Raw genomic sequence first — 17,205 nt, forward strand, 5'->3', positions numbered from 1 at the left:
GAGTCTTATCGGACTCTGGCTCTGTGTGAAGCTGCACTCCACTCCTGTTGCATTGAGTAATCAATGTGCCCAGGTTAGACCAGCCTTCTCCACACACACACTCAGGCGGAGATCTCCTGCCTGGCAACATGGAGCGCTAAAGTATCATTATCTGCAAACCGTACAATAAACCGTCTTTCAGCACCACCACCCTGTGTCCTTGTGTTTGAAGGAGCACAGTAAAAGTCACCCATAGGTGGAGTGTGTCAGCCACTATAGGCGACATGTAGCATGGACATTGTTGCAGTGTGGTTCTTTGTGAAACAATACATGCAGACACGTGCATTTGAACCTTGCATTTTGAAGTGTGAGCACGTTTGTTCCATTGTGGTTGGACCACATCCTTTGAACTGGCCATATAAGCAACTTACGCTGCATCTTGAGTTTCAGTATCGTCTTTAGTCCAGCATCAGAAACAAGCTATGGCGCGTTCATGGCTAGCTCTTGTTAAAACATTGTGTTTGGTCCTCCATATCCAGTCATGTAAGTAGAAAACAACATCTTCTGTATTATATTTTTTGTGTATTACTTTTGGAATGATAAACGATTTACTATTTAGTCACTGAGTTGGAGCATCTTGCTCAAGGATGGCAACAGGCCGGGGTTCAAACCCAAAACCTTTCAGTCGGGTGCTAAGCGTCCCTGTTAAGAAATACAAAACAATCACAGACAAACTTGTATTGTTTTTGTATGGATAAAGGATATCTTTCAGTGGTGCTGTGTTTGTTTAACTACAGGTGCTTGCGGCGAGGCTGAGATCATTGGAGGGAAGAAGGTGAAGGCTCATTCTCTGCCCTACATGGTTCTCCTGTATAACAGCACAGGGGAGCCCATCTGCGGAGGAACCCTCCTCTCTTCCAGATGGGTGCTGACCGCGGCCCACTGTTCTGAGTAGGGATTTTGTCACATCATTCATCCAATAATACACTTCTGCTCATAATCACATGAACAATGTTTGTTGTTGGTTATAGCTGTAGGTAAGGAGCAGTAGGCTGAGGGGCAGTAGGTACTATTTAAAATCATTTGGTAATAATTTGTGAGAAATGCCATAGCCAGCCTTCAGCTGTTAGTGAAACACAGTTGACTGGGGGCCTTTCTCAGTATGAGACGATTAAGATATGTGACCGCACCCGGCTCATTTCTGACCACTCTGGGCTTCTCTTCCCTTAATTGTTTGAGGAAATCATCCTGCCCGTCTATCACAAATTCTGCTCTCTTTACAAATCTCAAATCTTACTACTTACACTACCTCAAATATTGCTGTGTTGGCTTTGTCATATTGCACGCTGTTTGGTATTTATTAGTAAACCTTGTTTTGCATTTTACAGCATAACCATGGTGCAGCTTGGGGTGGACTCTATAAAGAAGAGCCAGAAGGATAAGTCTGTTCAGGTCCAGAAGGTTTTAAAGTCTTATCCCCATCCCAAATTGAACTGGGAAAAAAAGGTCAATGATCTCCAGCTACTAAAGGTGAGCTAATTACTGTGATTGAGTGTGAGTGTGATTAATACTAATATCACATCCAACAACAGAATTGTGTGTGTAAACTCATTGTTGTTGCAGCAACGATTGTAAAAGTTACTTTTGTAATTTGGTTCAGCTCGACCAAGAGGGGAAGCCGACCAAGACCGTAAAGTATTTGCCATTGGCGAATGTAATCCCAGACCCCAAGGAAGGTACCAAATGCATGGTGGCTGGTTGGGGGACCGTCAGCGTTAAGAAGGTCAAAATGTCGGATGTCCTGATGTCCGCCGATGTCACTGTTATCAAAAGAGAAACGTGCAACTCGCCCACATATTACAACTCCGAACCTGTCATCAATCCTGACATGGTATGTGCTGGAACACTAGGAAAGAATTTGTTTAAGAAAAACAAGGACACCTGTGTGGTAGGTACAACTATTATTCTTCATTATCTATATTGTAAATGATACAACCCAGGGTAGTGCAGACCGAGCAACCTGCTCAACTTCAAATGAGAAATGCGTCACCATTATGAATATGTTAGCTATATTGTTTCGACCACAGGGACTTGAAAGAGTCTTCTTTGTTCGGTCGTTGCAAAGGCTCCCCCTATTGGCTCGAGTAGTAAATCACCGTTTATGTTAGGATAGGATAGTAGGCCTAGTGTGCGGACATTTCTGGGTCCGATCCCACGTAATTTGTAGGTCTATCTGATTCCTTCGGAATCAAATCACAAAGGTATTTTGACAGCAAAGTGCCGCACACTATGACTCCATTTTAATCAGACATTTTAATTTTATTTTGGTGGTATTAGGTATTATTGCAATATTTCATTTAGGCCTATAAAAAATACAGATTGATTTTCAATATATTCATGTCGTCGTCTATTTCTCTATAGGGAGACTCTGGAGGACCTCTGATGTGCAACGGTGTGCAAGTAGGAATCACTTCTTTTGGCGAAAGCTGCGGTGTTAAGACCAAACCAGGAGTGTACACCTTCCTTTCCAAACAACACATGACCTGGATAAAGAATACAATGCGGAAATCGGAGTTATTCTAGAACATTTGCAACTCAATGATGTCAAATTGAGCTTAATTGTATTGTTTTATTTGGGATAATGATGCGATTTGGATGACATGTGTGCTACACTCAACAGTTTTGTTGTCTATTAAAACCAAATAAGTGCCACCACTGCAAACAAAATAAAAGATACAAGTTGCTCAGTTTGGACAGTCCTAAATTCTTCTGCAAACTTTTAAATGCGTGAAAGATCCAGCCCCCACTGTAAGTGTCTTTTTGAGATAACAGTAGAGAATGGAATGGGTACCCATTTGGAGTAATCCAGTAATGAGGGAATACACACACACACGCACGCACGCACACACACGCGCACACACACACACACACACACACACACACACACACACACACACACACACACACACACACACACACACAGGCGCACGCGCGCACGCACGTGACGAGTATGCAAGTACTTATCGGGACCACTAGATGGTGCTCTCTGTACGATTGTACTGTCATTTCACATTCTGAACGGCAAAAGCCAACTATCTTTTCGCCATCGTTTCTCACCATAAATTTAACTCATCCAGGAATGAAAAAGAGACTAAACTATATTTGATTAAGTAATCCTTAATCTTATGTTTTATTGTCGAGGGTTTCATAATACACTCAACTCAATACCTTTCCTGAAGCTAAAAATGCTCAGATAAAACAAAAAATTTTTTGCCAAAGAATACCCTACAGGACAAAAACAGGCTACCTTACCCCGACACACCCTTTCCCTGAAATGCCCACACGTGGCCTCTGTTTGAAGAGAAAATAAAACTGACCAACCTGCCACTATGTTGACAGTGTTCCTATGGTGACACAGTGATACACCACCAATAGTTCACGTGTGCCCACTTCAGTAACCTGGATACCGAGGCGCCACACCCAAATTAAGTTTCCACATGAAACTATACATCCAGTCAAGGTTATGTGTGTGTGTGTGTGTGTGTGTGTGTGTGTGTGTGTGTGTGTGTGTGTGTGTGTGTGTGTGTGTGTGTGTGTGTGTGTGTGTGCTTTTCAAGTCAGAAAATGGAGGCTTTTGTAGCGACCATCACCAGATATATGATTCTACATGTCTGTAGACTTTGCCTGTCTAAGATGTTCAGGGAGGCAGTGCTACCTGAACCATGAATCTGATATGAGAAGCTATGGTTTTATCTCACATTCTTTCCTATCTTCCTTTGTGTGCTGTAGTTTATCTCCAGATAGTCTGACTCTTGAGTCTATTACGGTCCATGGGAAAGAACTCCTTTAAAACCTGTGTGTGTGTGTGTGTGTGTGTGTGTGTGTGTGTGTGTGTGTGTGTGTGTGTGCAACGTTGTCCTCCAACGTTACTCGGTTCTCCGAAAAGTCGTTGCCATAGCAACAGAGATTGTCTTAAAATTGGACATGGATTACGTCCCATATACATCATTGCACATCACCGTTATTTGGATGGATAATTCATAATCCTTGGATCATTGTCTGTCATTTAGATTTCTGTATGGGCCCTTTAAATAGGTAAAACACAGGTGTAGCTCATGCCATTCATGGGTCTATTCGGTTTAGGTATGGCTGCTCAGCATAGACACAACCAGCCAAGTATATATACATTGACCATTCTGCCGCGGCTATTGACCTGTGAAAAGGGTCCATTGGCATCCTGACATTTAGGCATGACCTATCGAACATTTTCCGATCCAAATATTCACTTAGTTTTAGAATTTGGGACAATTTATGTAATTGGATATTGATTAATTGATTTTTAAGAACCAATTCCTCAACAAACAATCCCTTATTTGGTATTTTAACGTTAGTATTTTTTTACACATATTTTTACACATTAATATCTCTCAACCTTTCCAGCTCTCTTTTATATTCATATGGTGATATGTTAATGGCCTTTGAACGAAATGAACTGATTGATGATGTGAGGATTCAGGGTCTTCTTGTTCCAAACCAAAGTGCTCCAGCCGTCATCATTCAGTGACTTCCATGATGGTGATGTCACCGCTCCTGCTCCGAGCCGCTGTAGGCCTATACGGGGCTCCGTGTCTGTGTTTGTGTGAGCCGACTGCACAGCTATGTGAGGCGTTCATTGAAGGGAATGTAAACACATCACCCAAACATGGACACACTGTGTGTGTGTGTGTGTGTGTGTGTGTGTGTGTGTGTGTGTGTGTGTGTGTGTGTGTGTGTGTGTGTGTCTGTGTGTCTGTGTGTTATTATGGTTTATGATGAGCAGCTCAGCGTGGTCTCAGTCTTGAGGCAGGCTGTGGCTTTGATGAAGGTCTAGAAGGCCTTCCTTACCAAAGCTGTTAAATATGAACACTATCCTAACTAATGCTCAATTTGTCACTCCATCTCGAGGAGGTCCTGCTATCTGTCCCTGTGATACGTGTTTGTTTGTGTGTTACATACTGCTGAAAAATATTTTCAATTTGTTAGTTATTTGTTGTTATATTTATGTCCTGTTTCATCTTTTGTATGTATGTGGACATAAATACAATAATTAAAAGTGTTTGTGTGTGTGTGGGGGGGGGGGGGGGGGGGTGGGTGTGTCCACATGTGTATTACACAATCAGGCTTTAACTTAACACTTTATTGGAGATCAAATATGTGGAACAAGTATTTGACCTATACAGCAGTGCAATAAATAACACCCAAACTAATACAAAACAGTACGATGAATTCGCAAGACGCGCAGCATCCAGTGGACCATCCATTCACTTTAACATGACAAACTCAAACTTTGAAACAAATATTTTACCAATAAATAGTCAAACGGAAATAAATTACTTTCTACTGAAGGGGTTCGGGGCAGTGTTGGGGTTTTGTAGCGTGTTGGTGGCTAGCACGTTGAGTAGTCCTCCAGCTGTCTTCTCCTCTGATTCCTGAAGGAAGACAAGCCCTCATCAATATGTGCGACCGCCTCATCTTAGAATCAGAAACAATCGATTCACCAGCGGACTCGCCTCAACGCGCTGAGTGTTGTTCAAGTCATGACTCACTTGTGCATTCCTCTCCTTTATCTGGCCAGCGTGTTAAACGCACTAGTGCAAAGGTCTGCGTTCAAGAGCAAACGTTGTTTCTAATATTGTTCTTCACCAAATTTCAAAACGGAATGAGTCACCTATTTCGGAATCGAAAACGGACCGGATATTTGCATAAGGGATTTGTTTAACCTTTATAAAGAGCCTAATCGGTTTATATATTGGTGCTCAGTATGAATATAGCAGTAGTAAACTGATAGAGAGAACCGGAAGCACCTAAGGACACAGAGTGAGCTCCAGGTAGGCGTACAGAATGCTCCCCGCCCACATTGTCTCGCTGAAGGTTAACATTTCTGTGTGAGGGACTGGAAAAAAAACGTGTGTGTGTGTGTGTTGAAAATCTTCAAAATATGTGTCTGCACGCACGCACGTGTGCTGTGCGTAACCACAGCTACCACATGCACTACCCCATGCAAGTGGATGAGCAGGGGGTGTGTGCGCGCGTGAGGCCGCGTGCGCGTGTCAGGTGTTTGCATTGTACAGCCCTGGAGACGGTTCACACCAACATGTGTTATTATGTGTCAGTCTGACCCTAATCCCTCCCTAATCAGCGTCCAACGGAGTTCCGCTCGATGTCACACAACCCGTTCCTTTCCTTAACAAAACAACGCTGACCACAACAGGCTCACGCTGTCCTCTCCCCCCGCTGGGTTCCATTGTGTCACCAGGTGCATGTGAGATCCACGCGGCAAAACAACCTCCTGCCGCAGCCCTTTGCCTGAGGGACCTCGGCACTGAAGAGCTCAAAGCACAAACAAGCACTATGGACACTTGTGTTGTGTAAATCCTGCTTCCATTCAGTTTTCTACTCAAATTGAATGAAGTCGAACTCAACCACAGAGACTGTGAGGCTTACGCTAAATGTTCACTATTGACATACTAAGTATACACTATATGACATCCCCTGTCCGCAGGAACCAATTTGACAGCCTGTGTGTTCTAGATTGACAACATTATCTCAGCATGATAAACCACATATGTTATGAGGAAGCTGAGTGAGTGTCTACCTGGTGGCCACTGATGTTGCTCACACCATAACGTTAGCGATAGGCTTCTGAAGTTTCTCCGCCTCTGCCCCAGATCCAAGGTAGGCAGCCATGAAGTTTCTGTGGGTCCGGTAGCTACAAAAGATGAAAACAACATATTTAAGTTTATGGCATGAGTCATGACTGTAGGCTATTGAACATGATCTGTCTATGCATTCATGCGTTCATCTTTAGTTTAGGCAATAACAAGGGGCTGGTTACTGATAGATGTATGCATATACTTGAACACAGTAATAAATAACAAAAATGGCCACCTCAAAGAGGCCTTTTCCTAAATCCCCAAACCAAATTAGCTAGGGCCCAAAAGCTGGAATCCTATTGTTGCTTTATGTGACCTGCAAGTATGTTGTTCTTGGACTATTAATGTTAATGTAAGGTTAGAATGAAGGCTATATTCAACTACCCTTTAACCAGGATCCAGGAAGTTGATTGAGAACATATTGACATTTGACATGCAATTATAAGGAAGAACATTATGGTTGCTAAAAATAGGAATAGGAATCCCTGGTATGTGCAAGGAATTCCGGTGTAGTTAGATATGAATAAACCACAGTCCTACACATAAAGGGTTCTGGATTAGTGATCACAATTAAAAAGCTTGTTCTCTCTAATTCAATATAAAAAAAGAATTGATAAGCTCCCATACTCCTTGGATGTCAAGTGGATGCCAGACTTTTTCATTATGTTTTCCTTCTTCTAAATGGCATGAGCAACAGGGGTGTGTTTGGGTGTGTTGTTTGCTTTGTGATGTGTAAATGTGTCTGGATGCCAACAGCTTTTAGTTTGAAGGTCTCACGTGTTTAATGTCGTGGTTCCCAGTGGTATAATCTTAGGATTTGTCGGGGCGGGGATGGAAGTCCTGTTGCGATAGCGCAATACAATGTATGCCCTCAAAGTATGTCAACGATTATTTGGGCCTCAGCGATGAGACATGCAACAGCAAAGCCTGCAAGACCTGCTATGCTGCACCGCAGAGTGTGTGAATGAAGTGATGTCACTGAACTAGGAGGAATTCAGGGCGGTTCATTGGTCGGTGCCGCTGAATCACTGGTTAGCCATAACTACCTGAGAACATCCAGAAGGTTATGGCGCTAAATGGCATGTGGGGGCACCACTCAAATGGTTCAATAAGGCACAGAATCAAAGGCACATTTACAGAGATGCACATTTACAGAGGCATGCTTGCAGTCAGGCTGAACAGCTATTCTCACAGAGCATTTCACTCACTAATATCTGACCGATGGCTATGCCATTTCTGTGTGTGTGTGTGCGTGTGTCTGTGTATTTGTGTTTGATTGTGTGTGTGTGTGTGTGTGTGTGTGTGTGTGTGTGTGTGTGTGTGTATGTGTGTGAACGTGTGTGTGTGTGCGCGCGCGTGTGTGTGTGTGTGTGTGTGTGTGTGTGTGTGTGTGTGTGTGTGTGTGTGTGTGTGTGTGTGTGAACATGTGTGCGTGAGTGTGCTCCAGACTCACTGGGCGCAGGTCATTAGCAAGATGGCGGTGCAGCTGATAACGGACAGCACAACGGCGATGATGACCAACACCATCTGCACCACCTCCGTCTCACTCTTGTCCCCGCCCCTTCCTGTCTCCAGTGTCTGGATCCCACAGCGCAGGCCATCGAAGCCCCTCATGCACCTGCAGTGGGGGCAAGCAGGGAACCAATCAGCAAGGAGCTTGTAGTTTCATCAACAAATCAACAATCGGTGTGCCCATGACTGATACTAACATACAGTACATGTGTTGGTAAACACTGTACATTAAAGACACAGAGATTCTTGGCAACTGTGTCAAAAATTGCAATCGAAAAACATTGCATTAGAAAAACTATGGCATCCCTCTATTTAAACTATTTGGTTTTGTTTTCGACCGGTGGACCAACCACAGCCCATTTTTTGATCCTGGATCAGAACTTCAAGAGATTGTGCCGGATGTACTCACACACACACAGGCTCTCTCAGGTCCTCCATGTACTTGCAGTAGCCATGGATGCAGAAGCCCAGGTGGGTGGAGGTGCAGGGGTCCACCGTGGTGGTCAGGCTGTGGGCGGAGGTGTAGCTGCTGGTGTAGGGGCCGCTGGTGTAGGTGCTGTTCCCCGGTCTCAAGGTGGTGGTGGTTCTCTTGCCCTTGTGCTTGTTCTTCCTCCTGTTCCCCTTCTTCTTCCTACTACTCTCCCCGGCTGGCCGCTCTGTAAAGGCTGGGAGGGAGAAGGGGGCGGGAGAGAAGAGTGTCAGTGAAAGGTGAGGGAGAAGCGTGAGAGAGAGAAGGATGAGAGAGAACAAGGAATGGGCGAGAAAGAGGGAGGGAGGAGGGGTGAGAGAAGAGTGTCAGTGAAAGGTGAGGGAGAAGAGTGAGAGAGAAGGGAGGGAGAAATTGGTGAGAGGATGAGAGAGAGGGTAGTCAGAGAAAGAGGGTAGGAGAGAGAGGGTAAGGAAGAGAATGGCAAGAGAGAGATATGGAGTGGTGAGAGAGGAGGGATGAGAGAGAGGAAGGTGAGGGAGAGGAGCCGGTGAGTTTTGCGGCTCGGGAGAATCCGAGGTGAATTCATCGCCGTAGCATAGTCTAATTCCCAGGGTTTAAAAGAGGTCTTGTGGCAGGAGAGACAGGTGGGAACGCACCTGCTCTATGAATCAATCTGACCGCTGGCAAAGATTGCTGAATCTTTGACTTTCACCCCTTTGTCTTATTGAAAGTAAAACTGAAGAAAGGAGGTCATTATGGTTCAAGAGGTTAATATGAGAGATGAAATGTTGTTCTGCAACTACGTTGCCACACATTCCCCGAGATCAGCTAAAAACGGTTTTATCGATAAGATAAAAACTTTTACTGTGCTTCAAACCATAAAAAAACGATGTCTTATCTCGTACATAGCAACCGAGATATTTGGCTATTTTCTTGGTAAAGGCAGGCGCATCAATGTTTTTGGCCCATTCTAACCCTTACTTCCAGTCTCTTATATTTGCATGTCTCAGAATGAACGCATACATCCAGTATGTTTTGTATGTCTGTCCATTGGCTGTCTATTTAATGATTTTATTCAGACTTTTTTTTATGCCACACAGAAAAGTTATGACGCTTGTCATCATAGATATGCTAACGACTCCAAGGTCCGTTTACAAGAGTAGCACGCAGCCACAGCCCGAAACCAGGCGCTGAGGGCAGTGTTTGGCCTAGGAAACGCCAACCATAAATTCCAGACAAACCCATTCAAAGTTGTAGAGTTGAGAGTGATTATGAAATGTCACACACATTATTACAAGGATATGTTTGCAGCACAGACAGACTGTCAAGAAGTGTCACACGCATTGTGTAGAATGATTTATCTACAACACAGCATCAATCACTAGTTTTTTTTGCATATTATTGCCTTACTGCTAGCTGCCTTAGCTAGTTTTCAGACCTCCGTAGCCTCTGTGTATGTAGAGCTAAAGCTCTGTGCGGCGTATGGCATTGAGCACTGATCAGATGTTGGTAGAAGTGTGAGTTGAGGGCAAGCATACCATGCAGCAGCACGTGACCCATAGAGTCTTCACCTCCGGACAGCTCATCGCTGAGCTCCTCTAAGGTGTCATCGTCGTCCACTGGAGCCCCCAGCAGACCCCCCCCGGAGGCGAGGGTCCCTGTCGCCTGCAATCCTGGGGAGAAGGTCACCTCAGATCCCAGGGCCCCTACAACACTGCAGACTACACACACACACACACGCGCGCGTGCGCACACACACACACACACACACACACACACACACACACATGTGCACACACACACACACACACACACACACATGTGCACACACACACACACACACACACACACACCCACGCCAAGAACAACAGAAACACATTAAAATAGATTCGGGTTGATGTCAATTCAATAGACATGTTTGAGGAAATGTTGTCGATAATGAATCTGAGCTTATTACTCAATGAGTCACCTGAGCTTACTGGAGGCTAAACGGACATGTCTGAACGGTAATCTAATATATCTGTGGGAGGGCAGACAACGTAACGACAGTGACATGGCAATAAGCACGACTTTCATGAAGGAAGCATCAACGTAGCGTTGATGTTTTCGATGACTAATTAAAAAAACCAAAAAACATTTGGACCACCTCCAATGATCAACATTAAATCAAACTTACGCAATGCATTAAAAATCTGTATTGTGTTTTTTATTTTGCTAAAAATTGGCGTGGGGATGGAGGAGGTGGTGGGAGGACCGCAGCCCGCCTGCTGCAGGCTGAAGCTACACGACATTCAGCTCTGAGTGACCTGACCTGAACGTCAGAGCGCTCGCACAGGTCCGTCTTGTCTCGCTATCATTTAACCATCTTTCTCCAGCATATTTATTTGTTTAGAACCCCCGCCCCTACACACACACACACACACACACACACACACACACACAAACATCCAAACACACACACTCACTCACACCCAAACACACACACATTCAATCACACACTCCCATTCAAATTCACACACACTCACACCCAAAAGAACATACTCACATCCAAACACATACACTCATGTAAAAAAAAAAAAGTCCAAAGACTTACCAAGATACAGGAGGAAGGCAAGGATGAGAGAGTTCATATCCCAGGAGTGCAAAGTGTTCGTGAGTGTGTGTGTGTGTGTGTGTGTGTGTTTGGGAGTGGTGTGCTGATCACTGCACTTGAGTCCAGTGCTGAGGCTGTGGTGTCTACCTTGGTTTATGTGCTGCTTTTATAGACACAGCTTGAGCCTGCCCTGCCTGCCTTCCGGGAGGGTGTGTATGCATAAGTGTGCGATTGTGTGTGTGTGTGTGTGTGTGTGTGTGTGTGTGTGTGTGTGTGTGTGTGTGTGTGTGTGTGTGTGTGTGATGTTGTTGCCTTAGGCAATGCCTTGGCATCTCATGTTCTGTAGGTAATAGGTAATTGGTCAGAAACACATTTAAACCCCCAAAAACCCACAGATTTATTCCAATTGGTGCCTCATCCCGAAATAACACAGTACACTGATTTTACTGTTATTGCTTCCGGATGTACTATGATGACAGAACTACAGTTCCGTTGGCATGATGCAATGCCAGAGTAGATTTTAGTAAATCAATGATTAACATATAGGTCAATAAATGAATATGTTTGAAACATAAAACTTAAAATCTGTAACCCTCACTCAATGCCCAAATCTTAAGACCCTGTCTCTATTGATCATTATGAAATAATATAAAAGTAGAACCCAAAGAATATATTATTGTGTTGTGAATGTAATTAATTAAAGTAAAGTAAAGATGAGATATTATATTATTTCTTCACCATTTTTCCAGAGTTATGCCATTCATTTTCCACTAGACATAGCCTTCAGGAATTCAATAAAATATCATGAGCCTCATGAGGTAATTTCTTCTAAATAGCAAATGACCCTGTGAATGCTTTGTGTTTGTGTATTTCTCGGAAATTATCTCAAATCAGTACGCATGAGAGAAGCTCAAGGCGGTGATATTGAGCCGGTGTGAGTCCATGTCTGCGTGTCGGCACACCTACACGTGTAGAGAAGGTAGACCCTATAGAGAAGGCATGTGGCGTGAGGCTACTATTTTGTTTTGTCTACGAGTTTAAGGTTAAGGGAATTGAAACCCTGATGGTAAAACCTGCTAGGAATGCCACAAATGTCCTCAGAGTCCCTGAGCACACCGGTCGGACATGTGTTGTTTATAAAGAGGCAGAGATTAAATGTTTACGCAGGGTAAGGCATGGCTGATATGTCCATGGATGCCCTGACTGGAAACTTTGACATGAGTGGGGAAGACTGTGTCTTCTTCCAATGGAATAACACACCAGACCCACCAGTCTGCACATCAGCTAATAGCAGAGCTGTGCGGGGCTTGGTGCTTGTGTGTGTGGGTGTTTGTGTGTGTGTGTGTGTGTGTGTGTGTGTGTGTGTGTGTGTGTGTGGGGGGGGGCACATGTGTTCATGCACATACTGTATGTTATCAAGTCCACTTGATATGTTTGTACACATCTGGGACTGGGTTCAAAAAAGCATTTTAACACAAAACTCTGTAACTGCTGTATTTTGTGAAGATTGAAATTATAGTTGAAGTTTAGAGAAATTGCTCTTCACTAAAAGATATCCTAAGATCGGTCTTATGTTGGTCTTTAATGGTTGCTTATGGGTTATATTAAATGGAATTCTTGAAAACGAAGAACTTACATTTACTCTTGATTTTTACAACCTTGTCCTAAGTTGTTAGACAAGTTATCAGGTTCAGGTTCAGGTTACTTTATTTGTACCCGTAGGTAAACTTGTTTTGCAGTTTAAAAGTTTGCTTCCGTTACTCAGTTTCAGACATCACATACACACAAACACAAATGGGACACATATAGGTAAAACAATTTAAGTGCTCCTAATCCCAATTAGGACACTTAAAACTGACCATCATAATTGATATATGTTATATATATAGGTTATCTCTTGCTTTTAATTGGTAATATTGTTTGTATCTTTGAATTGCTTCTATTCCGAATGTGTTCACATTTTAAGGTTAGCTACTCACTCAGTGATTCAAATTAAGTATATTGTTATAATAATCTAGAAAAAAAATAGGTCTAGTACTAAACACTAAGCTTACTATACAATCACTTCTCAGTATTTTACTTATTAAGATTGCAAGGGATTGGTACATAGTAGCCTTTTAAAAAGTTGAATAATGAAATAAAACAACTTCTAAATACATAAATGTATGAAGTCATTAAGAAAATTTAAGGTTTTCAGGAAAATATTGAGCAATTGCAAACATTCTTAGAAACTATCATTTCCTGTAAGGAAACTTCTCAAAATAAGTATCTTTATTTTTGTGAATCTGTTGAAACCTGTTGAAACTGGAAACTGGAATATGTTGATCATCGGAGAGAGAACAGGAGAAGTCTTAACACACTCAGCATCACTAACGAGGTCACACACACTGAGCAGGGTGCTACTGATTAACCTGTGCGAGGTCCTTGTGACTAACTGTCCATTTAATCGCCACGTTCCTCCTGTATGCCATGAATGGATCAGTGACTCACATCCACCGCGGACCCAGTCTTTTTTTTTCTTACCCAAACAGAACACCATCCACCTCTAACACACACAGAAGCATTCATTTCCTGTAACAATAGAAGCTGGCAGGACGCTAAAATAATATTTTTCCATTCAAACATTTAGACGCTGCAACCTACCCGGTTCCATTGTTGACCCTAGCAACAGTGATGCGGATGATGTGATGGAATTACATAGAAGAATGAAGCCTTGAGATGCCTTTATTTGATAATAATTTGAGAATCGGGGTCTGTGTGTGTGTGTGTGCGCATTTAAAAGTATGCCTGGCTACATTGCTGACATGTTGGCATTGTTGCACCCGATTCATCAAGGACGGAGAGGAATATGGTCGTTGGAGAATATTCTTTCTAATGCGGGTGATGTAAATGGTTGAAGATGTAAACAGTGAAGTTACTGTAAACAATAAGTCACAATGGCTGTGGAGTTCTTCATGGGTCCTTCAGAACGTGATACATTAGAGCGTTGAGTAATAAGGACAGGAAACCATGCTGAGCGCAAAGTATTTATTTAGTGTTATTGTAGTTTATATGTATCATTATTAGCATGAATAATCTAGTATAAAATTCCAAAAGAAAATAAATGCAACATTTTTGAAATCGTAGGAATATAGATAGAAACACTTGAATGCATAAGGACTATCAATCATAAATACAAGTTTATATTACATGTTTATTAAAAAGCTATTGAATACTGTGTAAAACATTTGATATCAAAAATAGAAAAAAACATGTAATATATATTAAAAATACCTGAAAATGAAATGCAAATATATTTTGAGAAGAATTTCAAAATGCTGAAATAAATGATACAAATGTGCAGATAATAAGATTGTTTTGTTCAATACATTCAACATTCAAGCATATGTCACACACACACACACACACACACACACACACACACACACACACACACACACACTAGGCCCTTTCCATTCCCATGCATCCCTGTCTCTTCTTTGGCAGTGGGCATTTGTTTCTCCTGTACCTGTGAATAAAAAATGAAAAAGGAGTCAACTTTATGTATAATATTACATACAACATGAACACAAGTGAAATCCTGATATCAATTGGTGCTTGAATAGTGGGAATCACAGGCATATACTGACCATTTGTAGAAAAAGTAAAACGCTCCACTCAGCCCTATGAGCAGCATCACCACACACACAGCGACAAGCAGCAACTGCTCCTCTCTCATTGGCTGGAAGACCAGTTCCATATGAGCACACCTGGGGCCATAGTAGCCTCTCTCACACCTAGGAGACGCACATGCTCACACACACACACACACACACAGACGCACAGGTTTCCACACACACACACACACACACACACACACACACACCCAGTCGCACACGCACACACACACACACACACACACACGCAGACACATTTTTAATACATGTTTTGAGATTGTGATTTGATGCCGGATGGTCACCAAGTTCATACACACTCACTCTCTCTCTCTCACACACACACACACACACACACACACACACACTGTCCTCTTACTTGCAATGTTGTTGATTCAGGTCCACCAGCAGCATACACTTGCCGTTAAAGCAGTAGTTCTGCTGGTCAGAGCCGCAGCTCTCGATTGGCGACCTCTCCACCCGAGGGCGCTGTTGCCCCAGCTCTGAATGGTAAAACAGTTGGAAATATTAGTAATTTTCCGCATTTCCTTTCGGTGAAATTTGACATGGGATTAATTGTATGTCAAAGATTTCTGTAATGTCGAACTTCTCTCTGCTTCGCAAATTCTTTGAGCAGACCATTTTGTTTTAATGTAGACCGGCCTAGTTATACATGCTGTATGCAGTAGGCCTAGGCATTAGGCCAACAAAATATAAATGGTTTTCAGTTGCATGGAAAGTAACTTTGTCGAATAGTCCTACTCAGTAAAACACAAATAGTGTAGAAGCCTATACTACTTATATTTTTAGCAGAATAAAATGAAAACCAAACCTCCCAGGCACATAGCCCTACCGTTATACGCGGAGACACCGCCCGCCGCGTGTTCTCTGGCTCCAGTGTCAGAGAGAGCCGAGGGCCAGACCAGCATCAGCCCTGATCCACAGCAAAAAAAAAAACATTTCCACAAAATATCAGCCTTGGATTTACTTTAATCAAGTTTGCACCTTTTTTGTCAGCCTGGGGTGGTCGGCATATTTAAGTATGGGGCCATGTATAGGCCTTAGTGTGTAGATCAAAAAAGAAAAAATACAGACGCAGTCAGTGCCAGGCTCTTACATAAACAGCTTGGCGGTGTGGATGTGGAGCGGTTCCCGTTCCCTGGTTCGCGTGTCTGTACCAGTCTGAATGAATGTGTGGCGTGTACAGACAGAACGCCATCACCTCAATGCATGAACCTTGCTTTGCCAATACAATACGCAGACACCAAAATATATAATAGTGTGCCGAGGCAACAATGTCCCAATAACTTGATTTCTTCTCTCTCTCATTTTCTTTCTCTAACTTTAGGTTCGATTTTTTTTAAATGACACAAACTCCCTCGTTGCTGGGTGTTTCTGTCCAGGTTGCTGGGTGTCATCGTCTCAGGATATGAAAAATCTGACTAAGCATGTAGCCTAGCCGCTGTTGCTCAATTCGTCAAATCATTGTTTTATTCGCCATTTATAATGACTGACTCACTTTAATATCCCTGGCCAGCCTACAACAAAAATAAATATTGTCTTGATAGGCGTCTTATCTACAACTCCGTCAGTGGACAGCGATTGCGATCACAGCACTATTTGACCGACCTCTCGAAGGTAGGGCTATAGGTTAATAAAACAAACCTCACACGTGGTGTAAAAAGGTTAGGCGATTAGAAAAAAACGAAAGCAGGCCTACAATGCTACAGAAACCAATCGTAAAGCTAGGCTATACTCACTTGCCTGTTAATCGATGAAAGTGCTAACGTCAGGCCTTCAAAAGCCAACCATTAAAATAAAAACGGTATACATAGAACGGAGGATTAGGCCTACTTCAAAATGAATCACAATTTTACAATAAAAACAAAGTGCGCCAGACAAGCACTTTTACGAGCTTAAGTATCTACATTAAACACTTACCTGAAAGAGAGAGGAGAATGGGGGTTATCGCGTACATGGTTGGAGCGGGACAACGGGGGTGAGTTAGGTGAGTAAGATGAGAGCGGTCTGAGGACGAGGGCTGAGACTGACACGCAGGGTGGAACTTGTGGATTTCAGGAAAGCCCACGAAAGCAAAAAATAAACAAATAGCTAATTTAAAGGAATGGGTGTGGTGGTAGGCCTATGTCTGCTGTCACTTTTTGTAAGAAAGAAAAGTGGTGTTGGCACCCGTAAGTGGTTCTCTCTTAATAAGATCCTTTAAAAGATTATAAAATGGCATTGGCATTGAAGAATGCTAACATTTTGCCTACTCATATTACTTTTTAAAAATAAATAACAAAAAACATTTTATAAACTAACTATTTGGGACTTCAGAATGTATTT

At 42.8% G+C, this 17,205-nt stretch overlaps 3 protein-coding genes across 4 annotated transcripts; 1 reads left to right on the forward strand and 2 right to left on the reverse strand.

The window, feature by feature from the left end:
* The first annotated feature begins 404 nt into the window (after positions 1–404).
* On the forward strand, positions 405–2,722 carry LOC311342988 (granzyme K-like). Of its 2 annotated transcripts, none has more exons than XM_084467838.1 (5): positions 405–522; positions 777–930; positions 1,368–1,509; positions 1,640–1,927; positions 2,401–2,722. In XM_084467838.1, exons 1-5 carry the CDS (start codon positions 462–464, stop codon positions 2,560–2,562), a joined length of 807 nt encoding a protein of 268 aa, XP_084323964.1. In that variant the 5' UTR covers positions 405–461; the 3' UTR covers positions 2,563–2,722. The 2 variants fall into 2 exon arrangements, with proteins under 2 accessions (XP_084323964.1, XP_084323965.1); XM_084467839.1 differs by having other exon boundaries at positions 1,640–1,870.
* Positions 2,723–6,612: 3,890 nt separating this feature from the next.
* areg (amphiregulin) lies at positions 6,613–11,243 on the reverse strand (the record flags this gene model as incomplete). The annotated part of the gene is made up of 5 exons (XM_084467986.1): positions 6,613–6,727; positions 8,125–8,289; positions 8,593–8,848; positions 10,152–10,334; positions 11,207–11,243. 5 exons carry the CDS (start codon positions 11,241–11,243, stop codon positions 6,634–6,636), a joined length of 735 nt encoding a protein of 244 aa, XP_084324112.1. The 3' UTR covers positions 6,613–6,633.
* A 3,404-nt stretch (positions 11,244–14,647) lies between these two features.
* On the reverse strand, positions 14,648–16,837 carry epgn (epithelial mitogen homolog (mouse); the record flags this gene model as incomplete). Its single annotated transcript, XM_084467987.1, is given in 6 exon segments — positions 14,648–14,714; positions 14,836–14,982; positions 15,239–15,387; positions 15,391–15,413; positions 15,713–15,793; positions 16,801–16,837. Coding segments are annotated over 6 exon segments (504 nt in total).
* Between the last annotated feature and the right edge of the window lie 368 nt (positions 16,838–17,205).

Source organism: Micromesistius poutassou (assembly GCF_964030765.1).
Source record: "Micromesistius poutassou genome assembly, chromosome: 5".
NCBI classification, from domain to species: Eukaryota; Metazoa; Chordata; class Actinopteri; order Gadiformes; family Gadidae; genus Micromesistius; species Micromesistius poutassou.